Raw genomic sequence first — 26,442 nt, forward strand, 5'->3', positions numbered from 1 at the left:
TGAAATTTCTAGTGAGTGCATCTGGTTGGTGGAACTTAAATCACATTTACAACTGTAGCCACAAGAGAGGCTGGGAAATGTATTTTTTAACTTTCTCTTCTCTGCAGCACAGGAAGACATACACTGAAGGAGGTTGAAATGGATGTGAACAGTAATCTACCATATTTACTGCAGGTTTAGAACCTGGTTCTCCTTAAGGTTGGCTGTCATTAAACGGGCTATAGATAAGTTGAGAAAGTTTGTAAATAATACCGTCAAACAATGTTGAGAAACTCATTTGTTTCTTTGTATATTTTTATTGTTTTATAATGACTACATTAAAAAAAAAAACTAGAATTTGTCCTTCACCTCTATGATGAATTAAGTGGTCTGTGGATACCGAAAGTTTCCTCACGTTTAAGATGTGGTTAGTGGATAAAAAGCCCAAAAGAGGGAGTATAAGAAAAACCCTCATACAAGGTTACCTGAGCTGAGGAAAGGTTAGTGTTGTCAAATAATGAAGAGTGGTCAAATAAGGTGGGACTGAAAAGCAGTGATACAATATGGGCACTTAATATTAGTGGTTTTTTGGTTTTTTTTTTTCTTTCTTTACTATTGAGACAGGGTCTTGCTCTTTTGTCCCAGGCTGGAGTGCAGTGGCGGCTCACTGCAACTCCCATCCCCTGGGCTCAAGCCATCCTCACACCTCAGTCTCCCAAGTAGCTGGGACCACAGGCATGCACCACCACGCCTGGCTAATTTTTTGTATTTTTAGTAGAGATGAGGTCTCACCATGTTGCCAAGGCTGGTTTCAAAATCCTGTGCTCAAGCAGTTTGCCCACCTTGGCCTCCCAAAGTGTTGGGATTACAGGCATGACCACTGCGCCCAGCCTGTTAGTGTTCTTCAAGGTTCTAAACAAGAAGTAGAGAAGTAGGATAAGAGGGCAAGTTGCAGGTTTAGGCTGTGAGTTGAAGGGAGCACTTGAAAGGAGAGATTATAGAATAAGTTTTCAAGAAATTTGGCAATAGATTTTTTTTTTTTCGTCCAAGGCGCATGCTCATTTATATACCAGAATTGGCTAGAGTTCATGAGGCCCTGAACAAATATCACACACAAGCAAGTACAGTCTTCCAAAGTTCTTCACTTTTGTCTTTTTGTGTAGCTTGATGTAAAATGTGGCTCTTAACATATTCTCTTTATACTTAGAGATATAATAGGCACAACATTACTTTTATTATATCTGTAACCATTACTTCCTTTTTTATTATGTTGTTTATAAAGTGCCAATTAATCACTACTATAGTTTGGAGTTACAGTATCTGACTTAACATATTTGTACAATTGATTGTTGAGCCGGGCATTGATTAGATGAATTAACTTTCAACAAAGTTTATTTGAACTTCAGTCAGTAGTGGATATTTAAGAAGTACAGATTATGATAACTGCTTTTATAGGAAATGATGCTTGGTACATTTTTTCATATGACATAGATCTTACATTTTTATTTATTCTGGATAAATATCTGATAATGTCAGGTTCATTGGATTCTTCAAAATAACCTCATTGTCTCTCTCTTAAGAGGGAGAGGGAAGTAGAATATGTGTAAATTTATATAATGTTGTTTTCTCAAAACTGCACTTATGTGAATGAAACAGAAACATGTTCAGGGACAGTTAGTGTTTCAAATTCTCCCAATTAGATATGGAGCATATTTATTATGGAGCACATTTATTAAGTAGAAAATTATTATGGTCTAATTCCAAATTTTTTATATTTTAGGTCCTATATTGCGACCTAGTTGGACTTTTGTTTAAAAAAAGTCTAAATTATGCAGAAGGGAGACGTCAAAGAAAAAGGAGAGACTGAAGAACAAGAAGGCTGAAAGTAATGAAAATAGAATTGCTAGACAGTGTCCTGGAGGGACAAGAGGGAATGGGGTAGAGAGAGCACAGGTAAATGGATGAGCTTTGGATGAGAAGAGGAATAACTAGTCTTTGGAGGAAGAGGAAAATGGATGAATACCGGTTCAGATATAGATTATTTTTCTTAGTGACCTGGTTTATTTGTAAGGACTAACCCATTTTAGGCAGTTAATTAAATTAATCATTTAAAAGGTGAGATTCCTCAATTCTGACTTGAGATGGACCTAAATTTGTTTATTCTGTTTAAGTAGTAACTTTATTTTTTTAGTGACAGATTTAAGAAGTATCTTACTGGTACTATTCCATTGGTTTTCTTATTTTAATTTTATAAATAATGTGTTTACTGAGTTTTTTTATAGGTGCTTCTTAGGTTTCTAATAGATTTCTCTAAAATATATTGGTTTAAATGGCCTTTAAAGTTGATAAGCAGAAAGATACTTGAGTTTATCTAGTCCAAACCTTCATCAGGAAAGCTGTGATTGAGTGATTTGTCTGAAGTCATACAGCCACTTAGTAGCAGAGTAAGAGAGGAATATTGGTTTTATGGTTCTTGGGGTAATGCTGTTTCCCTTATGCCAACTGATTGCATAAGGGAACTAGTGTACTGATTTCAGCACCCATACTTGTGTATGTCCTTTGAGCTAGAGTATCAAAGGACTTCAAAACTTCAAAACTAGACTTTTTAGGTTATTTAATATTCCTTCAACAAATGTTTCTCAGCTGTCTACCGTATGACAGTCACTGTTTAAGATCTTGAAGATCAACAAGTTCTTGGGCCTCAAGAATGAGGGAACCAAAAAATAAACACTGAATTAAAAGTGAACAGAAATTTAGATAATCATCAGTGCTACCAAAGAAACAAAATGGAGAAATAGAATATGGTAGCAGAACTATGTGCTTTAGATAGAATAGTCAAGGAAGATTTCTCTGAGTTAGTGATATTTGAGCTGAGACTGAATGATAAGGCACTAGCCATTGAAGATATCTAGGAGTGTAGCATTCCAGACAAAAGCCCTAAACTTGAACATGGTGTGGCACAGTTGATGAATGAAAAAAACTAAACACTGACCGGGGTTGGGGGAATGGAAGGAGAAGAGATCAGAGAGACCATTAAGTAGGGCTTTGTAGACTGTGGTATAGAAAGATAATTTTATTCTAAGTGAAATGGTGTGGTATTGGAGGAGGAGAGTGAGTGAGTAACCTAAAGAATATGTTTCAAGTATCACACTGCTTGATGGAGAATGGATTGTAGGAGGGCCAAAAGTGGAAGCAGGGGCACCAGTTAGGCAACTCTCATGTTTGTTCGAATAAAAGATTGTGGTGGCTTGGACTCGGTGATTCTGGTCAAGGCAAAGAGAACTGGTTGGATTTGGAATTTATTTTGGAGGTCTGCTGGATTTGCTAAGAGACTGGGTATGGGAGTTTGGGGAAATAGAGGATGGTGAGAGTAAGAGAGAAAAATGGTAGACTGGGGAAAGGGCACATCTTGGGGAAAGAAATCAGATGGTTTTTCTGGGACTTGTTAAATTTGAAATGCCTACTGGATATCCAAGGAGACAGTTAGATAGTCACATCTAGTGTTTGTTGAGGAGAGGTTAGACCTGGTGTTGCAGATCTGGGAGGCGTTCGCATTAACACCATATACTGCAGAGATGGCAAAGAGAAGGAAGAGAAGGTGGTTTGGAATTGAGGCATTGCATGTTTAGAGGTAGGCAGGGGGAGAAGTCAGCAGAGAGCCAGTGATGTAGGAGAAAAGTCAGAAATACTGTGTTGTGGAAGCCAAGAGAAGAGAGCATTTTAAAGAGGGATATTAATGTTCACTTGGGTTAAATCATGCTGCCTGGCCGGGTATGATGAAAACAGAGAAGTGACCGTTGATTTGGCAATGTGGAAGGCATTAGTGTCCTCAGCTAGAGCAGTTTTAGTGGCATGGTGGGGTCAGAAGCTGATTGGAGAGGGTTGAAGAATGAATGGAATGTAAGAAGAGACAACGACTAGAGATGATGCTTTTAAGAAGTTTTTTTTCCTTTTCTTTTTGTGTGTTTTTTTAAGTTGAGAAATTCCCATCATCGTTTATATGCTGATGGGAATGATCGCTAGAGAGGAAAATTAATGGTGATTTGGGAAAGAAAGATTAATTGTGGAGTAAAGTCCTTGAGGTAGCACCGGTGGAATGGGATAGAGAGCACAAGTAGAGGGATTACCCTTTCATAGGAGTGGGGATGCAATTACGTAATATAAAAAAGGGACCTCAAGCCACTTTACACACAGCCCCTCCCTTCAGTCTTAACAATCTCCTTTAGACCAGCTTGATCTTTCTGTAATCACTAGTGTTTTTTTTTTTCTGTGCCACATTAATATGTTCTTTCAGATTGAAGTCATCCTATATAAGGCTTAGTATGAAGCAGTTGATGATATTTAATAACAATTTTAAATTTTATGCCAACAGGTGAAGCAAAAAATTTATTGCCATATCTTGGACCCCACAAAATGAGAGATTGTTTCTGTACCATAAATTTGGACCAGGAAGAAGTTTATCGTACCCAAGTTGTGGAAAAATCTTTAAGGTTGGTAGAAAAAATTGGTAAATTATAATTTTTACTATATAGATTGGTAAATACTATGCATTTTCCAGATTATAATAATCAAGAAGACAAGATAGAAACAGTGCTTGCTTTCATGTGGCTTTTCATTGCCTCAAAATGTATCTTCCTCTTAATTGTTCCTAATTTTATCTTTGTTTTCTGGAGAAAAGTTTTTTCACATGACAGGCTAAATATTGCCTATTCGTTTGAACTTTTCTCAAAGTACATCTTTATTTTATTTATCTAAAGAATAAGTTACTTAAAGTTCATACAAGTTGCTTAACTTAGTAGCGCATTATCAGGAAATGAATTCTCAGATAGATGTCTCATCTTTGAAAGTGTAATTGCCCTTTGAGAGTATCATATTAAATTCTAATTCATAAAACTGGAATATACCACCTCTGCACCATAGCAATGTGAACATAATTCTAGTGCAGAGTTGTGCTGAGAATCTTGTTCAGAGACAAAAGTCAAAATAAGGAGGCCGGGCGTGGTGGCTCACGCTTGTAATCCCAGCACTTTGGGAGGCACACGCGGGCAGATCACCTGAGGTCAGAATTTCGAGACCAGCTTGGGCAACATGGTGAAACCCCGTCTCTACGAAAAATACAAAAATTAGTTGGGCGTGGTGCTGGGTGTCTGTAATCTCAGCTACTTGGGAGGCTGAGGCAGGAGAATCGCTTGAACCCAGGGGTCGGAGGTTGCAGTGAGCCAAGATTATGCCATTGGACTCTAGCCTGGGCAACAAGAGTGAAACTCCGTCTCAGAAAAAAAAAACAAAAAACAAAAAACAGGGTGTGGGGTATTATTGGAATGAGCATGTGGTGGATGAAATATTGAATGCCGTGCCTTATCTGAATCATATTTTAGGTCAGTTGTATTTTAGGGATCTGTTTTTTTTATGCCTTTAAAAAAATATCTTTCTTTTACATTTGCCTTTGAAGTTTCCCTTTATGTCTTTATTTTCATTTTTTATAACTTTAAATATCTATTGAATTCTTCTTAGAAAAGGTATTGTATAAAACTGAAAATACTTTAGTAGCCCAAAAACATTTCAAGGAGTAAACTTGAAATCTTTAGTCTTAATTCTCATATTGTTCTTATTTGGCTTTAGAATGTCCTTTAAACATAATATTTGAATGTGGATGTGATATATAAAGGAAATTCTGCATTTATAATTGTTTATAAAATAATGCAAAGAGATACATACCTACACATGTCTTGTCTTTCATATCATGTTTTCATATCATATTTGACTAATAGTTCTTTTTGCATTGATTTCTATGTTGAAATTAATTAGAAGGCTCTAGTTACTTTGTGAGACCAACTTTTAAAAGTTTAGTTTGGTTACATTTGAAGGGAAAAATATAGTGACAAAAGTTCACCAGGCATTTTAACAACTAAAAAGCTGAACCAACTGTTTTCTAGACAAGATCAGATATGACTTCTGTAGGAGTATTTTACTTTATGTTTCAGCTTCTCATTTAGTTATGACATCATAAAGATATTTCATAGCGATATTTCTAGAGAATCTTTTTGTTCTTTAAACTTTCTCAGGAAAGAGGTACACTTGACAAAAGAAACTATCATTTCAGAGATTCACGTCTTCATAGAAGAATCATAGAAGGATAAATATATCAAAATGGCATTCTTAAAATGAACTTATAAAAATAAGCTTTGCAACATGAGGATGGGCAAAGATTTCTTGCTTTGAATGCAAGAAGCACCACTAATTATAAAAGATGAAAATGGGTAAATTAGATTTTATCAAACTTAGAGGCTCCTTTTCTTTAAAAGACACTGTCAAGAAAATTAAATGGCAAGCCACACCTGGGAGAAAGTATTCTGACAAAAGACTTGTATCCAGAATTTATTTAAAAACAAAAACCCTGATAACTCAAAAGAAGACCGATGGCTATTTAAAATATGGGGAGAATACTTAAACAGATATTTCAGAAAAGATATGGCCAAGAGCACATGAAAAGGTATTGGACATGGTTAGTCATCAGGAAATCAATTTAAAACCATTTTTGTCACTATAGATTCTAGAACATAATCTGCAGTGATAGAAATCATATCACTGGTTGCCTGTAAGAATATGGTGGGAGTGATTGCAGAGTCACAAGGGAACTTTCTGGGGAGATAAAAATGTTTTGTATCTTGATTATAAGGTAGAGATTACATAGGTGTATACATTTATCATGTTACATTCACTAGAATAGCTAAAGTTAAAGGCTGTCAGTACCAAGATGTGGAACAACTGGAGCATTGCTGTTAGGGGTGTAAAACAGTACAACCACTTTGAAAACAGTTTGACAGTTTCTTGTAAATTACACATTCACCTGCCTTTTAACTCAGCAGTTGCATTCTCAGTAATCAAAAGCATGTGTCTAGAAAAAGCTTTGTATAAGAATGTTCATAGCAGCTTTACTTTTGATAGCCCAAACTGGAAACAACTCAAATAACATCACTAGGAGAATGGATTTGGAATGCAATGGAATACTATGCAGCAATTAAAACAGTTGAACTACTATGTACACAACAACATCGAAAAAATCTCACAGACATTAAGCTGAATGAACAAAGCTGGACATGAGTACATACTATATGATTCTATTTATATGAGATTTTAGAATAGATGTATAGTGATAGAAAACACATCACAGGTTGCGGCAGGTATGATTGGGTAACTGAAGGAGAGGCATAAGAGAACTTTCTGGGGAGATAGCAGTGTCCTGTATTTTGATTGGGGTGGAAGCTACACAGTTGTATAAATTTATCGGAAGTCATCAACCTCTATACTTTAAATTGGATTTTTATTGTTTGTAACTTATAGCTCAATAAAACTGATTTTAAAATACCTTGTTTTAATTTTTTAAAAATATTTTTTAAAGTTGATTTTAAAATTGCGTATTTTAATTTTTTAAAAATAGCTTAATTAAAAAAAAATTTTGAAGTAGACTTTCACATAACATTGGCTGTTTTAGGTATTATGTATTGTAAATAATACAGCTTTACACATTTCTAAGACAAGGATGGTATGAATGACACTATCCTCACCTCTCAAATGGTCCACCTTAGGTGAGCATGACCCCAGGCAGTTACTGTATCTTCTATCCACAGGACTGCTGAAAAGCTATTGGTTCAGAACTCATACTGGCAACTTAGACCCCCTCAGTGTTCAGCTTGGTTTGTATAGAACTTAGTTGAAATTTAGCATTGAGAATTATTTTGGGGCTTTTCAAATTGTTTTCAATGGCATTTTAGTCCATAATTTCATTAACTTTATTGAAAGTGATATTATTTGGCCAGGAACATTAGCTCACTCCTGTAATCCCAGTACTTTGGGAGGCTGAGGCGGGTGGATCACAAGGTCAAGAGATTGAGACCATCCTGGCCAACATGGTGAAACCCCATCTCTACTAAAAATACAAAAATTAGCTGGGCGTGGTGGCATGTGCCTGTAGTCCCAGCTACTCGGGAGGCTGAGGCAGGAGAATTGCTTGAACCTGGGAGCTGGAGGTTGTGGTGAGCTGAGATCACGCCACTGGACTCCAGCCTGGCAACAGAGCAAGACTCTGTCTCAAAAAAAAAAAAAAGTGATATTATCATTCTCAGCAAACAATCGCAAAGACAAAAAAACCAAACACCGCATGTTCTCACTCATAGGTGGGAACTGAACAATGAGAACACTTGGACACAGGAAGGGGAGCATCACACACTGGGGCCTGTTGTGGGGTGGGGGGAGGGGGGAGGGATAGCATTAGGAGATATACCTAATGTAAATGATGAGTTAATGGGCGCAGCACACCAACATGGCACATGTATACATATGTAACAAACCTGCACGTTGTGCACCTGTACGCTAGAACTTAAAGTATAATAAAATATATATATTAAAAAAGAAAGTGATATTATTTGAGTATTTATACAATTATTATTGAAAGTGATATTAATTATTATTTATTTCATATAATTTGAAGTAATGAGCTTTCCTTTTCTTTCTAGCCCATTTTTCAGTGAAGAATTTTACTTTGAGATTCCAAGAACTTTCCAGTATTTGTCTTTCTATGTTTATGATAAGAATGTTTTACAAAGAGATCTCCGTATAGGTATGTACTATTCATAATTATCTTTAATCACAATGTTAATGTTTATATTCATTCGTTCTCTTAGTATAGTTTTGAAAATTGCAGAATAATATATGCTCAACATCTCTGATCTTTTTCTGTAGACTACATGTTCATTTGTGAAATTTCATTTTTAATTTGTATGTTCAGCTTATATGACACTTTCTCAGGGAGGCCTTTGCAGCTCCCCTAGTCACTATGTCATATGTTTTTATAATTCCTGATGGTTCCCTTTCCATGGTACTCATTATACTTATTCATTAGTTGGCTGTTTCATATCTAGGTTCTCTAGTTAAATGTGAAATTTAAAAGGGCAGGGACTCTTTTTTTGTTTTGTTTTTTTTTGACACAGAATCTTGCTCTATCTCCCAGGCTGGACTGCAGTGGTGCGATCTTGGCTCACTGCAACCTCTACTTCCCAGGTTCAAGCGATTTCTCCTGTCTCAGCCTCCTGAGTAGCTGGGATTACAGGCGTGTGCCACCACACCTAGCCAATTTTTGTATTTTTAGTAGAAACAGGGTTTCACCATGTTGGCCAGGCTGATCTTAAACTCCTGCAGGAAATCCACCTGCCTCAGCCTCCCAGAGTGTTAGGATTACAGGCATGAGCCACCACGCCTGGCCGGGCAGGGACTCTTTCTTACGGAGCACCTTACACTTAGTAAGTGTTGGGTAAGTATTTGTTTAGTGGTTCAAATAATGTTTTTATAGAAAGATTGCAGTTTTGATCCTTCCAAAGAACATCTGTTGTTGAGGTTTTTCTAATAGAAGTAATAATTCACTTTAATCTATTTATACATTTTCTTCCTGTCTGTATTAGTGACTGTATTAGTCCATTCTCACACTGCCGTAAAGACATACCTGAGGCTGGGTAATTTATAAAGAATATAGGTTTATTGGCTCACAGTTTTTCAGGCTGTACAGGCTTCTGCTTCTGGAAGACCTCAGGAAACCTACATGAGTGAAAGGCAAAGGGGAAGCAAGCACATCTTCACATGGCTGGCAGGAGAGAGGAGAGTTGGGATGTGCTACACACTTTTACAATAACCAGATCTCATGAGAACTCACTGTCATGAGAGCAGCAAGGGGATGTCTGCCCCCATGATTCAGTCACCTTATGCCAGGCCCCTCCTCCAACAGTGGGATTACAGTTTGCCATGACATTTTCGTGGGGACACAGAGTCAAACCATATCGGTGACCAATAAATATATTTCTCTTTTTTTTTGAGGCGGAGTCTCGCTCTGTCGCCCAGGCTGGAGTTCAGTGGCGCGATCTCAGCTCACTGCAAGCTCCGCCTCCTGGGTTCACGCCATTCTCCTGCCACAGCCTCCCGAATAGCTGGGACTACAGGCTCCCACCACCACGCCCGACTAATTTTTTTGTATTTTTAGTAGAGACAGGGTTTCACCATGTTAGCCAGGGTGGTCTCGATCTCCTGACCTCATGATCTGCCCACCTCGGCCTCCCAAAGTGCTGGGATTACAGGCGTCAGCCACTGCTCCCAGCCAATAAATATATTTCTTAAATAATTGTCAGACTAGAGTGTGATCTGTGGGCATGAACTAGAACAGAGCTAACTGGCCACATATGTGTCACATTCCTGATCTTTGCACCACTATCTTTGTATTTTAATCATAGGCAGAGGTCTAATTTACATTTATTCTCTTTCTTTTTAGTATCCTAAATTTCATCTCCCTTTCCTTTTTTATTTGAAATATGGTCAAGTCTCCTACAGCTTAAAAAATTAAGCATTATTTGGCCAGGTGCAGTGGCTCATGCCTGTAATCCCAGCACTTTGGGAGGCCGAGGTGGGCAGATCACGAGGTCAGGAGTTCAAGACCAGCCTGGCCAATGTGGTGAAACCGTCTCTACTAAAAATACAAAAATTAGCCTGGAGCGGCGGTGCGCACCTGTAGTCCCAGCTACTCAGGAGGCTGAGGCAGAAGAATCGCTTGAATCCGGGAGGCAGAGGTTGCAGTGAGCTGAGGTTGTGCCACTGTGCTCCAGCCTCGGCAACAGAGCGAGACACCATCTCAAAAAAAAAAAAAAAAAAAAAAAATTAAGCGTTGTCTTTGTCCTCTTAACTAACTTCTGATGTTTCCCTGTGTTTGATATTGAACTCCTTAACAAATGGTCTGTGTCAGTCCTCTGCTTGCTACTTATTTCTTTTAAAATCTCTATAATCTAGCTTCTATGTTTTTTTGATAAACCTTTCTTGAAATTTGCCAACATCATTTTAATCAAATAACCTTTAAAACAATATGTTTTTCTGAATTATAAAACTGTTATATATTCTTAGTATCTGGTAGTGATTCTCTACAGAAATAACCACAGTTAATAATTTGGTGTATTTCTTCCATTCTTTATTTCATACATTTGTATTACTACATTTTATTCAGATTTTTTCCTTTTCAATTAATACCATAGTGATCCTTTCCCCATATCATTAATATTTGTCAAAACTATTTGTTACATAATATCCTTTATAGAAAAGTGTTTTATTTTAACCACATCCTTGTTGGTGAACATTTACATTTCCAAATTTTGGGCATCCTCAATGGTGTTGCTATGAACAAATGTCCTTTGGCATAAATTTTTGCATGTCTCTTTTTCCCCAGGATAAATTCCTAGAAGTGAAAATACTGAGTCAAGGGGTATGAACATTTTTATGATTTCCTCTGTAAATTTCTGTATTGCCCCTCTGCCCCACACAGTATCATACTAATATGGACGACATAAATGTTGTACTAATTTACATTTCCTCAAAGATGTCATGGGCATAACCATTTTACCACCCCCTGGCCATTCTTGCATATTATCATTGAAAAAAATTTGCCAATATGATAGGTGAAAAATAACACATTATTATTTTAATGTGTGTTTTCTGATTTTGAAGGAATTTGAGGAATTTTTCATATGTTTATTGGTATTTACATTTTTCTTCTGTGAATTGATTGTTCATTCCTTTGCCTATTTTTCTTTTGGTTGGAGTTCTAACATTTATCCTTAAGCCTTCTTATTTTTAGATATGTTAACTTTTGTCAGCTATATACATACCAAATACTCTGTCTCACAAAAGGCATTTTCTTAGTTTTTATTGTTATCTGCCTCTGTGTCACATTTCACTGTCTTGATTCCTTATTCGGTTTGCTGAAAGTGAAAGAAAAGACATTTTCATGGTGGTGTATTTTTTTAGATGTGTTTCTCCCTCTGATGGCTTCTTATATGCAGACTCTTCTGTTTGTAGCAAACCGTTGATTATAGATCACCCTTGAAGCTGTATCCTCAATTCAGTTTAACATTTACCAAACACTTCTCCGTGGCACACAAAGGTTGGGACTTTTAAGATGAGTAAGACTCGTTGCTCATCAGAGAGGCAGACTTCTAGTCTGATACTAATATATTAATACTAATATATTAGGGTCTGTGCTGGAGATATGAACAGAATACTTAGAATAGTAGAGAGAACAGCTCATTTTATTTGGTAGGGGAATAACAGAGACTACATAGGTAGGAAAAGGAAGAACAATTTCTTTTCTTTTTCTTTTTCTCTCTCTTTTTTTTTTTTTTTTTTTTTTTGAGATGGAGTCTTGCTCTGTTGCCCAGGCTGGAGTGCAGTGACATGATCTCCGTTCACTGCGACCTCCACCTCCTGGGTTCAAGCGATTCTCCTGCCTTAGCCTCCAAGTAGCTGGGATTACAGGCGTGCAACACCACACCCAGCTAATTTTTGTATTTTTAGTAGAGACAGGGTTTCACCATGTCAGCCAGGCTGGTCTCGAACTCCTGACCTCGTGATCTGCCTGCCTTGGCCTCCCAAAGTGCTGGGATTACAGGTGTGAGCCACCGCGCCCCACCAGGAAGAACAGTTTCAAGGTGACAGGGATTGGCAGAAGCAGAGGGGGAAGAATGAATCATGTTTGTGGTGTACCTGCTGGAGGAGGGTGATAGAAGCTGAGGATATAAATTGGGACCAAACTGATGAACCCTAGAAACCATTCTTAATTCCAAAAGCTAAGGAACTTGGACTTTATTCTGTAGACAGTGGTTTTGAACCTTTTGAGAATGTATGTAACTATATATAACTGGAGTGTGTGTGTGTGTGTTATAATATACATGCATTTGTACTGCTAGAAACAGAAGAATCTGCATATTGTATTATATGATATACAGTTATATATAGTTACATACACAGTTATATATATATGCACACACATATATACACATACACTTATATACACAGATATATATACACACACAGTTATATACACACGCAGATATTATATATTCTAATTTAAATATGTAATCTATATACATCGAGTTTGTAGTACTGTTGTAGGCCATAAGAAGTTGTTGATTTGGAATAGGGAGCGGTTAGAGGCAGGAAGACCAACAGGTATGCTGTTATCAAATGAAATGAGTTAGGGCAGTTGCAGTGGAAATACAGATGAGGGAATGTACTTCAGGGGTTTCAAATAGGGCATAGGGACCAAGATGAACAGGAGATGTGAAAAGGAGAAGAGTTTAAAATGGTCTTGTTTGTATGGCTGTCATTAAATTAGGTAAAGAACACAGCAAGAACATTCACTTTTGAGTGAGAAGGGGAGAGGATGACTTTGGTTTCAAACAAGTTAAACTTAGTATTACCGGGGTACATCTTAGTGGACATGTTGGTTGACAGTTGGAAATATAGATCTGAAGCTTAGAGAAAAGAGCTAGAGATGTAGATTTGAGAGTTATTAGCATTAAGTGATAGGTGAAGCCTGTGTTGGAATGAACGAAATTACCTGGGAGTGGATAAGGAGGGTTTCAGGGAAGAAGAGACTTGAAGATAGATAAGGCATATCAGGAAGTAGAAAGAAAGATGGGAGAGATTAATGTCAGAGAAGATAAGGAAACCTTTTAATGTCAGCAACTAGAGAAAGGTGGAGTCAGATAAGGATTGATAGAGGCTACTGGTAATTATTAATAACCTTTGAGAGAATGTATAACTTCGGCCATCATATCTTAAGAAAAATGTTTAGTAATTTTCGTCTCTTTACCTGTTATAATCTTAAGGTAATATTTCTTGAAAAGGCCTCTAAGGCCTTTTAAATAGCAGCATAAAGTTGAGGTTTATGATTTCCAGAAGTTGCCTTTGTTTTTTGTTTATTTTGAAAGTAAAAATCAACTTTAAGTAAAATAATTTCTAGTAAAAATCAGTTGTTTAGGGAGTGGTGTCAGAAAGCTGTAACTGTTGGTGTGATAACTTTTTCTTAAATGTTTATTCTTTCTAAGGGATAAAATTTATACATTTAACAGAAAATTCTTTTTCCTTTTGCATATAGAGTTATTATTAAACACACTACATACCCTTTAAGGTTGGAAGTGGTTGATGGTTTTACTTATACATTTTTAACATTTTTCTAGTTCAGTATCATTTTCTTTTGTCATTAACACACAGGTTTTTTTTTTTTTAATTTTGAGCTATTGGAAGTTGAGTTTTCTTAATTTATAATTTGGAGCCACTCAATTGTAGATTAAACACTGACACAGCATTTTCTGGAAATGAAATTTGAGCTAGAATTTAGAGAATCATCTTTTAAACTTAAGATCTGAGATTCAGTACAAGTTGAGCATAGATAGATTTTAGGGGTTTTTTATTTTTAATTACATGAGTAATGTATGGATTTTTTTTTTGTCATTCATTTCTTTCACATTTATTCTCATTGTACCAGGCAAAGAGAGGAAGGAGTCATGCACCAACACACACAGATTGTGCTGTTTTTCAGTCTTTCTGATAGAATCAGGATCCAGATTCTAACTGTCTTCTAAATCTGGATCAGTCAGTAGAGATGGACCACTGTGGTGGAGGGCCCGGGGCTGCTGAGAGAAAGGCAGGATACATCTGTAGAACTGACCATGGCGGGTTCATGTTCCAGGGCTCCCATCTGGGTACCTGAGCATTTTCCATATAGATCACAGGTGTTGGGGCCCACATCGGCTCCTGAAAGTCTCCGGGAATGCCATAGGCGTGGGGCTGGTGCTCGGGAGGTGCAAGGTCAGCCACATCAGCACAGGGAGGACCTGAGAAGACGCTGATCTTCCATCTGTATCCCAGAATCCTGTGCAGGGCCTCTCCATAAGGACATTGCAAGGGGTGGCACCTTGGCCTCTGGTTGGCCTCATGAATAGTGAAGTATAAGTCCTGCAAGCTTATCAGCATCTGGAGACATTCCTGCCAGCTCTTCTTTATACCTCTGTGCTTGAGATGCGGGGCAATTGCTTTTGATACTGTGTGATACTTCTTCACCCCATACACTTCACGCTCAAGAAATTCCCATTCTTGCAGGAAACTCTGGACTTCCTGGCTACTCCATGGTTTAATTAACTGGACTGAGGGCTTTTCTGGTCCCTGGACTGCTTTTTTTCTGCTTCATTTTCAGGATGTTTCTGGTAGTTTCAGTCTGAAGTATCACTTTCTCCATTTTTATTCCTGAGTTTTCTTCTGGGATGATTCTCACTGAGTCTGCAGGGCCTGTTCCTGGGTTGGCAGAACACTGGCACTTACTCTGCTCTAATGGAACCTAGGAGAGTCAGAAGGAGCCTGAGTGTGGAAATGTGTTTGCTTCTCTCTGTTTCTTATGTATGGATATTTTTATTTTTGTAAAAAAATTTTAAATTATGGCATAGATAATCCCATTTTTTTTTTTTTTTTTTTTGAGACGAAGACTTGCCCTGTTGTCCAGGCTGGAGTGCGTTGGCATGATCTCGGCTCACTGCAACCTCCGCCTCCTGGGTTTAAGCAATTCTGCCTCAGCCTCCTGAGTAGCTGGGATTACAAATACCCGCCCCCACACCTGGCTAATTTTTATATTTTTAGTAGAGACGAGGTTTCGCCATTTGGCCAGGCTGGTCTCAAACTCTTATCCACCTGCCTTAGCCTCCCAAAGTGCTGGAATTGCAGGCGTGAGCCACTGCGCCCAGCCTAAATTACTTTTGACCACTGCCTCCTCCCAGTCCTCTTCCCAGAGGTAATAATTGTTATTAATTCGGGGCATAATTGTTTATATTAGGCATCTTTATATGCTAGGAACTGTTAGTACAAAATGAGAGAAAAAGAAAAACTTTAAGCATATATTTTTATTTCCAATGAGGATTCTAATAATATTGAAATTAAAACATAAATGTTTTACCTCCTATTATGTATTTTTTAGTTATTTTGTTATTCAAGAGCTCAAACAAGTAAACTATGACTATTTTTCTAGAGCTCAAACAAGTAAACTGACTATCTTAGTAGACTCTGGCAGTTCTCCCCGACCCCTCACCCCACCTTGGTTCAGAACCATATAGAAATGAAAGGATTTTACTAGAATGTCAGAGACCTGAATACCAGTCATGACTATGTCACTATCTATCTATGTGATCTTTATTGAGTCATTTTCTTAGGCCTGGTTCATCCATAAAATAAGATTGGGTTTAAAATTGCTAAGGTCTTTTCCAACACTTTGAATTGTAATTTCTGCTGACATTTAGCTTTTAAGCAAAATTTACTGTGTATAAATTGCTTATGGCTACACTTTGGTGTCTGTTTGCACAGGGACTATATCAGTTATCTACTGCTATGTAAGTACTCCAATACTTACTGGCTTAATACAGCAACCGTACATTTACTCATGATCCTATTGTTTGTCAGTTTGAGCTGAACCTAGCTGAGTGGCTCGACTGGTCTCGCCTGGGGCTGATGTGCAGTTATCTGGGAGATTGGGGCTGGCTGGTCTGATTCATATGTCTGATGGTTGTTGCTGACTATTAGCTGGACCTTCCTCACCACATGGTCTCCTAATTGGTTCTAAGAAGGCAAGCCCTAATGCAAAGGTGTGTCACATTTGCTGATGTCCCATTGGTAAAAGCAAGTCACATAATCCAAGAGTCAGTGCTATAGGAGACCACACAATGGTGTAGATAACCAGGAGTTATGGAGGCCATTAATATACCAGTCTACCACAAAGACCAAAATATATCTATCGAAACCTCGTACACTAAGGCTTCGAAGTGCTGCCATTGTCTCTAAATTGCTGCTGTTGACTATTTGCCAGGATTTGTTCAGTCCTCTGGTCCTGTTTCATTTCTCTATAGACAGTAATATTTGTCACTGTTTTTGTTTGTTTGTTTTTTTGAGATGGAGTCTTGCTCTGTTGCCCAGGCTGGAGTGCAGTGGCGTGGCATGATTTCATCTTACTGCAACCTCTGCCTCCTGGGTTCAAGCAATTCTCTTGTCTCAGCCTCCCGAGTAGCTGGGACTACAGGCGCACACTCCCACGCTCGGCTAATTTTTTGTATTTTAGTAGAGATGGGGTTTCACCGTGTTGCCCAGGCTTGTCTCAAACTCCTGAGCTCAGGCAATCCACCCACCTCAGCCTCCCAAAGTGCTAGGATTACACGCGTGAGCCACCATGCCCGGCCTGTCACTGTTTTTATCTCCTCTTTTAGCCATTTCTGCTAGTGCTCAAGTAGGAACAGGACTATCAGGATTTTGCTAATTGGTGAATTGTATCAGGCTGAAATTTCTAAGAATATATTGTATCTAAAAATGGGTCCCAAGGGTAACACAGTATTTACTGATGGCAAGAAAATGCTGCTGAAAAATGGTATTAGAAAGCCAAAAATGCTTTTTTTTATTTAAAGATCAACAAAGGTGGTTTCTGTGCCCACAGTTCCTTCATTTCCTTTTGTGTTTCCTTTCTTTGTCTGATTTTAAGGAACTAATACAGCATCTGGTGTGTATATGTTTGGTTTTAAGCTCTTTCTGTCCGTGAGTTTGTCAGGACAGTGAGGAAATGAAGTACTAACTTTAAATGATTTGTTGGGACGTTTGTTTCTTGTTGACTTTTTTTTTTTTAAGAGTTGGGGGTCTCACTGTGTTGCCCAGGCTGGACTTGAACTCCTGGGCTCAAGCAGTCCTCCTGTCTCAGCTTCCCAGGTACCTGGAACTACAGGCATGCACCACTGCACCCAGATGTGTTTGATTTTTTTTGAAGTTGGTAACTTCATAGCTAGTGAAATAATAAATTAATTTTGTTTAAAATAGTAATCAACAACTGGCCACAGTGGCTCATGTCTATAACCCCAGCACTTTGGGAGGCCAAGGCAGTTGGACTGCTTAAGCTCAAAAGTTCAAGACCAGCCTCGGCAACATGGTGAAAACCCATCTCTACAAAAACTATAAAAAGTAGCCAACTGGGACCAACTGTAAAAATTACTTCTGGCTACTTGGGAGGCTGAAATGGGAGGATCACCTGAGCCCAGGAGATCGAGGCTGCAGTGAGCTGTAATCATGCCACTACACTCCATCCTGGGCAGCAGAGCAAGACTCTGTCTCAAAAAAAAAATAAAAAAAAAATACATAAATAAAAGAAAATAGTAAACACTAAACTAAAACAATCTTTGGGACTATTAGAGGCACAAAAAGGGTTTTTAAGATCATTAAGTTAAAAGTCATTCTAATGCAGAGGAGGCACATCAGATGTAGAGTTTGAGTAATTCACCCAAGATTACACAGCTAATAAGTAACAGAATTGACACTAGGTTATGGAATTAGTGTTTGTGTTGGAAGGAGCACAAACAGGCATGCCTTGGTTTCAAAATCTGGCTGCAGCACCTGTTAGCGGCAAGTTTAAAAATATTGTTTAGCTTTCCTCATCTGTAAGATGGTGATTATACCCTCTACCTCCAAGATTGTTAGGAAAATTAAACAAGAAAATATATAAGAATGTCTCCTACCTGGTAGAGACTCAGTAAATGCTGGCTTTTCTTTCAGTTCAGTGCTCTTTCCACTGTGTCGGGCTGCCTACCTTTTACTGTTAATGCCTGCCAGTTTAGTGATTAAACAACAAATCAGAATCGTGAGGCTTTTTTTTAAATTCTATTTGTGTTTCAGAAACTTGTTCCTTCCTTCCCCATCCTCTCTTCTCCCTCTCCCATACTTCCTTCTCATTTATCCTTCCACCTTTTTTCCTCCTTCATTCTTTGTCTGTCTTCCCCTCTCCCTCTTCCCTGTTTTATTCCCTTGGGCTGATGATGTATATTTCTTTTTATATGTTATATTGCCTAATAAAGTGCTGGACATGTTGTAGGTATCCTGCTACCTATTGACTTCAAATATTTTTCTTAATTTTCCTGTGCCATTCTTATATATCATTTTCTCTAACTTTGTGGGATCATGTACTCTTTCTTCTCTGCTTCTTCAGGCCAACTGGCCTCATGCAACTAGATCTTTACATATCAGAAACTGACATCTTAAAAAGGAGCTTAAGAATAAGAGCTGGCAGTAAAATTACAGATTATTCTCAACTCACAAATGACTTGTTTATGCAGCTAGTCAGAGAAGGGTTTCCCCTCTCATAGGACAAGAAACATTCAACTCTTCAGTGACAGTGAATGTCATGATACTCATGATGCAGAATAGGAGGAAGAGGCTGCTTGCTTTAGAATATATTACCTGTGTGACTAAGAGAGGATTCTCTTTTGGGAAGGCACCTGTGACAGATGAGATGTATTTCCAGTGATCTGAGAGTAGTGAGTCATAAATAGGACAGGTAAATTTCTACTCTAGTTTTTAGCAGCATTGTTAGTTAAATAGAGTTTGGTTAGGGAAGCCTGGAAATCAAATCAGCATTTACAACACAGTGCCGTTGTGATTGTTGAATGAGGGAATGAATTTGTCAAACCAATAAACTCCTAAATAAACTTTGTAGGCAACCGTCTTTTAGAATTTGGGACTTGTTTTAGTGGTGTTTGTATGTATTATATGTATGTACATATGTACATCTATATACATATTCATAAATTGTGTACAAAACTAAAAATTATGGAAATTGTAAAGTAGAAATTTCACCAGAAGTCTACTGATTCGTTTCTGGATGGTAAGTAAACTCTCTTAAAATTCTGTGCCAGATATTATCTGGCCTTTTTCTGGGGAGAGGACATAAAAGATACACAGTTACAAAGATTCTTAAAGGGAGGGTAATGGTTCTCAAAAGGTAAGAGCTTCAGCTATAGGATGTATAGATGTATTTCTGTATGTACATATATATTTTTTGAGTATCAAACTGTTATGCATTGCCTTAACATTTTATTTATGTCTGGTGTGGAATCTGTGGTAATTAGGACTACTTGATAGAATTATGGTAATCATTTGTGGTGTGCAATATTGAATACTTTGTCATAATTTTATATCTTAAGCCATTCCTGGTAATATATGGATTTGCCAGGAATTTGATACAATTCATAGATAAAACATATCCAGAGATTTGGATGATTTGTCTCTTAACCTAAATTCTTCCTGCAGTTTAAGGAACATTTGAGTATTCCAGTTAGTACCTGAATTTTATATTTGGCTTTTAATCTGTGTATTTAATACTATAAGAATTTCTGTTTTCCCATCATTTTTATCTTAAATTTAACCAAAAAAGAACTAAAATACATTATTTCCCTAGTGTCATTTTCCATGTGATTTGAATGAACTATAAATGCTGTATATTCACATAAAGATTTTGATCTTCAATTACATTTTATCCAAAGTATTCAAAAGAAAGTTGGGAAGATATGTATTTGTTATCAGGACCAATTTATTTTAAAATTTTATATGTTTTAACTTCATGTATTCATAGACATATAAAGATGAACTTTCAATAGGCCTCCTTCAATTGTATTTTTTTAATACAGTTACCACTCTTTAATAAAATACAGCTGTGTACTTTACTATTTTCTTTAAAATTAGATGTATCGATTGTCTTTACAGTTTGAATTCCAAGACATGAATGAGAAGCTTATCAAAAACTGTAATGTGGTTACATTCTAAACATAACAGTTTTATTGAGATGTAATTCACATACCATTAAATTCACCCTTTTAAGGTATACATTATATTTGCTTTTCAGTGGTTCAGAAAAAGAATCATTATATACGTTAGAGGGAGAGAAACATTATAAAAGTTAACAGTAGGGGAATGTGAGTAGAAAATATGGAAATTTTTAGTGTACGGTTCTTGTAACTTTTCTCTGTTTGAAATTATTTCAAAATACATCTTTTTTTCTTTTTTCCAGCACTAATGGCTTGGGTGAATTAAAATATTTTTTAAATTAAAAAAAGTGTATGGTGTGGTGGGCGCCTTAATATATTCACAGAGTTGTGTAACTGTCACCACTAATTCCAGAATGAAATTTTAAGCATAGTTTGTGTTTGTTTTCCTGTTCCTTCCTTTTCACTTGATATACAAAAGTTGACGTATCTTGACAGAAAAATTTCTTTACAATTTTCTTAAAGTTTTCAAATGTTGAACTAAAAGACCAAGGTATATCATAAGTACAAGGAAATAAAGTAGAATTAGGGTGTATAAAATGAAAATTCTTACTTGACAAAAGAAAGTGAACTGCTTTTAACTTTATATATCCTTTGTTGAAACTTTTGTGTAGAATCCTGGAATAAATCATTAGTCTTATGCAAAACTGTGTCTACTTCTTAAAACTTGAATTGAGGAAGGAAATGCTTTGTACCAAGATGGCAAATATTTTATTATAAGAACATTTCTGTTTCTTCCTCTCATACTACTTTGTTCATTGTACTGTATCTTCCTCTGAGAGGGTTTAAACTCTTTAGAGAACTGCCTTAATTTTTGTATGTGTTGGAGCAACATAATCAGTGTTTGCAATGTTTTGATAAAAGTAAATTCTTAATAATAAAATTGTTATAATCTCCCATAATTTTCAAGTCAGTTTTCACTGTTGTTAATGATATATGATATTGTTTTTCCTTTTCTCTTAATTGGAATTTATAAACTCTTACTAAATGCAGATACATCTGCTCAAAACTTGTCATTTGTTCTTAGGGTCAAAAAATTGGGAAGATTAGTTTGCACTACCATTGTACCTTGCTTTTTATAATGAGTGTACTCTGGGTAAAAACGTGAATCTGAATAAGTACTAAAAAAATGCAGTTGCCTGTAATACAACTGAGGTTTTATCTAATCCCCTGATTCAAAATGACCCAGACAAATGTCTGCCAAGGGGCAAGGAGAAATGAGACACTTTTTCATTCTTTAGAATGTAGAAAAATGCTTTATAAAAATGGATTTTTATGTCAATAGGTACAAATCATTTTAAAATATTTTCTATAAAGTATTATATAAAACAGTGCTAATGAGTCTTAGGATTATACGAAGCATGTTTTCTTATATTGTTTTACTTATTTTCTGTAGGAAAAGTAGCCATCAAAAAAGAAGACTTGTGTAATCACAGTGGCAAAGAAACTTGGTTTTCATTACAGCCTGTTGACTCCAATTCAGAGGTTCAGGTAAATATTAAGGCTTATGTAATACAAGAGATTGTCACAGGAAATGAGTAAAAAATGAACTAATTAAACTGGTTCATGTAAATAGAGCATATTATACCTTATTTTAAATTCTGGCATCAAATATTATAGACTTTTGGGTAATATAGGACAGGAAGGTAATGGCTTTGTCATGTTGTTTCAAGAATAATGCTCATGTATATGCATATGTGTAGATTTGTGGAGATTAGGGCATTTCTTTCTTACCTTCTGTTTGAGTCACAATAGCAAATTATTATTTTGTCTTTGAGGGGAAAAGTTTTAAGGGAAAATATGTGTTTTATTAACTCTGACTTTGGGGAGAATCCCTGGAAGTCTGATTTTGTCTGTCTTGATTCTCTGTTTACTCTCTAGTAAACTGGACTTGGGGAAATGTTATTCATTTAAACCCTGCCTGAGCCCACTGTGCACAGCCTTCACTCCCACACCCACCCTTTCCTGTTGTTCACCTCGCTTTTTATTTGAAAGAGTATCATTACTCTTTAATCTTTTTCTTTTTTCCAAAATAAGAGACCTTTTTCAGATTCTGAGTAAAGATGTGTGTTTAGCCATGTAGCTGAAGTTTCTATTTGTTTTTAGAAAATCTGAGTTGCTCTGTCTTAGAAATTATTATTTCTAACAAAGGGAATCTTTTTTCTGTAGCCTTATTTATTTATAAAATATGGTAAGGATTGTGAAACCATTTCCCGAGGGCATAATTGCAAGCAGGATTCTTCCTCTCTAAAAGAAGTTTTAATTTGCCACTGTGACTCAGAAGTTTAAGACAAGAAAAAAGTGCTACACCCACACCACAGATAATTTGCAAATAAGTGCCTGTGTCTCCATTTCCTCATAATCTCTCAAGCATTCTCTTTGATTAATTATTAAATTCTCAAAAAATTAAGTACTTATGCACTAACCCCCCTTCTTAACTGCAAAATTTAACATACTTTTCCTGTTTAACCTACTTTGCCATGTTTTAATATTCTTGTCTTTCCTTATGACCATAGCTATTATTCAGATCCCAGTTGTACAGTATTGTAAATGATCCATGTGAGAAGCAATGTGAAGAAGTGGAAAGGGTTTAAATTAAAAGGCAGAAAACCTAGGTCCTAGTTTTTATATGTAGTTACTTAAATGACATTGAATTTCATTTCTATAAAGTGGGAATAAAAGTTGCTGTGTTCGATTCATATGGTTGTGAGAATTAAGTGAAATATCTGTAAGAATAGTTTAAAAGCTGTTAATGCTATACAGATGTAAAATATTGTCTGTTTACCACCAGTCAGTCTGGTGGCTATTTCCCTAATATTCCTTTACCAAAAGGCAGATATGAAAGTTTTAAAGTACCAGTTTTTCTTTTAATAGTTTTAAGAAAAGGCATGATAGGAAAAGGCTTTGAAAATTTAAACTGAAATTTTATGAACCATTACATTTTATAAAACTCATAAATTTTGTGAATTTTATGTAAATTTGCTAAACAATTTAAGAGTTCCAGCTCTCAAAAGGTAAAAATCTATATAGAATATAGAATTCTTGGAGATGGTACTAAAGATTAATACAGAGACACAAGACTTTATTTGATGGTGTGTGTGTGTATATATATGTGTGTATATATATATGCATATGTGTATATATATGCATATGTGTGTATATATATGCATATATATGTATATATATACACACATTACATACACATGGGTATGCATATTTATAGATATACATATATATGCATATATGCATGTATATATACACATTTGAGAGATATATATCTCATCTATGAAACGTGAAAATTGTGGAAGCAGCAGTTACCCAGATATAATATAGTCATTTAAAAATTTTGTACAAGTTATTTTCATGACTGTGAGTTATTAAACTTTACAACTCTTTTGTCTTAAATGATACTTACTTAATAAGATTTGCTCACTATTTAAAACAGATTTTAGAAGGAAAAGTACTTTGTGGGGTGGAAGAGACATACAACACTTTTGGGTTAATATGGTACCATTGAAAATGTTGTTGTCCCACTACTGATAAGGGAATACTAAATTATGAGTCTAGAAAAGATAGAAAATCATCCCATGGTTCATACAAATCCTACTTTGTTAATAAATTTGTTCACTTCCATGAACTTTATAAAATTTTACAAAAATACCATGAAACATAAGAGCAATTAATAGGGAAATAGGTGAAAGCTATGAAACAGATTCCGTTCAACAGGAACTCAGTCTGATAATTACTATTAGTAATTATACCAGTGTATCCTAAGCACAGTACTAAGTACTTAATGTCATTTAACTTTCAGAGTAGCATTATGAGGTAAATAGCATCACCTGCATTTTACAAATAAGGCAAATGAAATTCAGAGGTTAAATGTCTTCTCCAGAGTCACAGAACTACTAAGTAGTGGAGGCTTGATTCCAAAAGAGATCTGTCTGATTCTAAAACTCCTAACCACAGTGCCTTTACTACCTTTCACCATTCTGTACTATTAGTCATTAAAAAAAAATAGATTAGGAGTATCACTTAAGTAACATCTGAGTGTAAGGAACAGAAGCCTGCTCAGATTTGCTCAAAGAAAATGGGAGAGGCCATTGGAAAGCTCCTAAAGAGTTTCTTGGAATGTCATCATAGGAACTTTACATTGCCAGTGTGAGCTAGAAAGTTGTCAGGCATTTGCAGAGGAGATGCATCTTAAGTGGAGGCTAGATTCTTAGAACAACAGACATTAAAATTTGCCTAAGTTCATCTGTAAAATGAGTATACAAAATGAAAAGTTAAAAATTTTTGCGTAAGTTACAATTAATTTTGAAAAGAGTTTAGTTTCTTATAAAATACCCTAAGGTATTTGGGTGGTTTGTTTGTTTTTGGCTGACTACCGCATAAAATAATTGGCTTGCATTCTGGGCCATGGTAAATGAAAACTATATACTGTATCTTTAAACTGTAGACCTCCCCCCTGCCCTGACTCAGTACAGCAATAGATACTGCAAGTGGCACATGGAAACTGAGACCCACTAATCATTTCTTCTATTCCTATGTTCACTGTGCTTATTGAGCATAAGTTCTCACTGTTTAAATATTGTTTTTTTCTTTCCCTTTCATGAAGTGAATAATGTTTTCTCTCAGTCTTTCCCTCTCATTTTAATAACTATTCGCTTTGCAAAATATAAAGGAAAGAAAAAAACACCATTTTGAGATTCCATTGTATTCTTTTTGTATGTATGATGAGACATGTCTCTTCCTCTGCTTCTCTGTAAATCTACTCCAGTCTCTTTTTGAGACCTAAAAGACGCCACACCAATTTTTGAGTCCATGTGACCATACAGCTTCCTCACCTCCAACATCTGACTCAGTTTTCTGCCACAATCTAGAGAGAAAGTTTGGCTAAACTTGGGTCAGATGTCTACTTCAATCTAATTTGATATGGTTGGAGGAAAATTCACTGTAAGGCAGTCCACTTTAGGGCTTTGAGTAGGCATGTTCCCTAAGGAAGGGGTTTGAGTAGAGGAAATGATTGGCATTGCTACCTCAGAGGGAGAGATGCTTGTTTCCTAGTTCTACCACTAATTAGCATTTGTGCCCCAAATAATCGCAAGCCTGTTACCTGAGGATCTTCATCTATGAAATGATGATGTCAGCGCAAAGGATTCCCTTGGTTGTGAAGTTCTAGGGAAATAACATGCAGAAATGTAATTTAGCTTTCCAGTGGAAAGATCCCAATAGTATTAAGATGGGCTTTATGCCAAAACAGTTGAAAAATTGTTTAGAACTATAACCTCTTACCTTGAATTGTCTCCCAGAGATAATTTTTTATTATTGCTGATACTGTTATACTTGTCAATAATGTTAATAGTTTTTTTCAGTTTCATCTTCAGTAGTTCAAAATATTGTTAGTAACATTTCATGAGTGTATTTTTCTACTTTTTTTTTTGTATTTAGATTTTGGCTTGGTTCTACCTTTTGTAATTTTTCCTTCTGGGCTGAACCATTTTTTTCCTCAACCTATTCTAATCTGCCTTCAGACTCTGCAGTGGGTCAGAGAGAGAGCAGAAATGGTTCTTTTTACCAATGACATTGTGTCAATAAGTCTAGTGGACATTTTTCAGTCCTCATCTTACTTGATCTTTGAGCAGCTTTTGATACTGGTGACCACTCCCTCCATTTTGAAGCATTCTCTTCCTTAGTTTCTGATCCTGTTTATGGTCCTAGTTATCATCTATTTCATTTGGTATTCTTTCTCAATATTCTTTGCCACAAATGTGAAGTTAATATGGGTTGTGCTGGTGCCTTCTATAAATCCTCTTTTGGCTTCAGTGAACTACAGCCGTGCTATTACTTATTAGGTCCTGTAACTCACCAGGAGCATTAGGTATTTATCCTTTCTTTATTTCTTAGGCACTGTGATAAAAAGCATACTTTACATATGGTTGATTAAACCAGGCCGGGTATGGTGGCCCACTGTAGTCCCAGCACT

The 26,442-nt window shown here is 36.4% G+C and overlaps 1 protein-coding gene and 1 pseudogene across 8 annotated transcripts in view; one reads left to right on the top strand and one right to left on the bottom strand.

The window, feature by feature from the left end:
• RASA2 (RAS p21 protein activator 2) overlaps positions 1-26,442 on the top strand; it is a 129,578-nt gene that overhangs the window by 20,821 nt on the left and 82,315 nt on the right. For 7 of the 8 annotated variants that reach the window (XR_010155345.1, XM_009446575.5, XM_001160805.6 and 4 more), the window contains exons 2-4: positions 4,352-4,469; positions 8,496-8,599; positions 21,856-21,950. Coding sequence is in view for 7 of the 8 variants with exons in the window: in XM_009446575.5 (XP_009444850.1) it covers positions 4,352-4,469; positions 8,496-8,599; positions 21,856-21,950 (317 nt within the window). In the remaining variant the exon portion in view is untranslated. Of the gene's footprint in view, positions 1-686; positions 1,933-4,351; positions 4,470-8,495; positions 8,600-21,855; positions 21,951-26,442 lie in introns of those variants that run through there. The other variant, XM_054682308.2, reaches the window with a different exon arrangement.
• LOC129143645 (putative uncharacterized protein MSANTD5) lies at positions 14,440-15,085 on the bottom strand (annotated as a pseudogene).

The sequence above is a fragment of the Pan troglodytes genome, chromosome 2, assembly GCF_028858775.2.
Source record: "Pan troglodytes isolate AG18354 chromosome 2, NHGRI_mPanTro3-v2.0_pri, whole genome shotgun sequence".
Taxonomy (NCBI): domain Eukaryota; kingdom Metazoa; phylum Chordata; class Mammalia; order Primates; family Hominidae; genus Pan; species Pan troglodytes.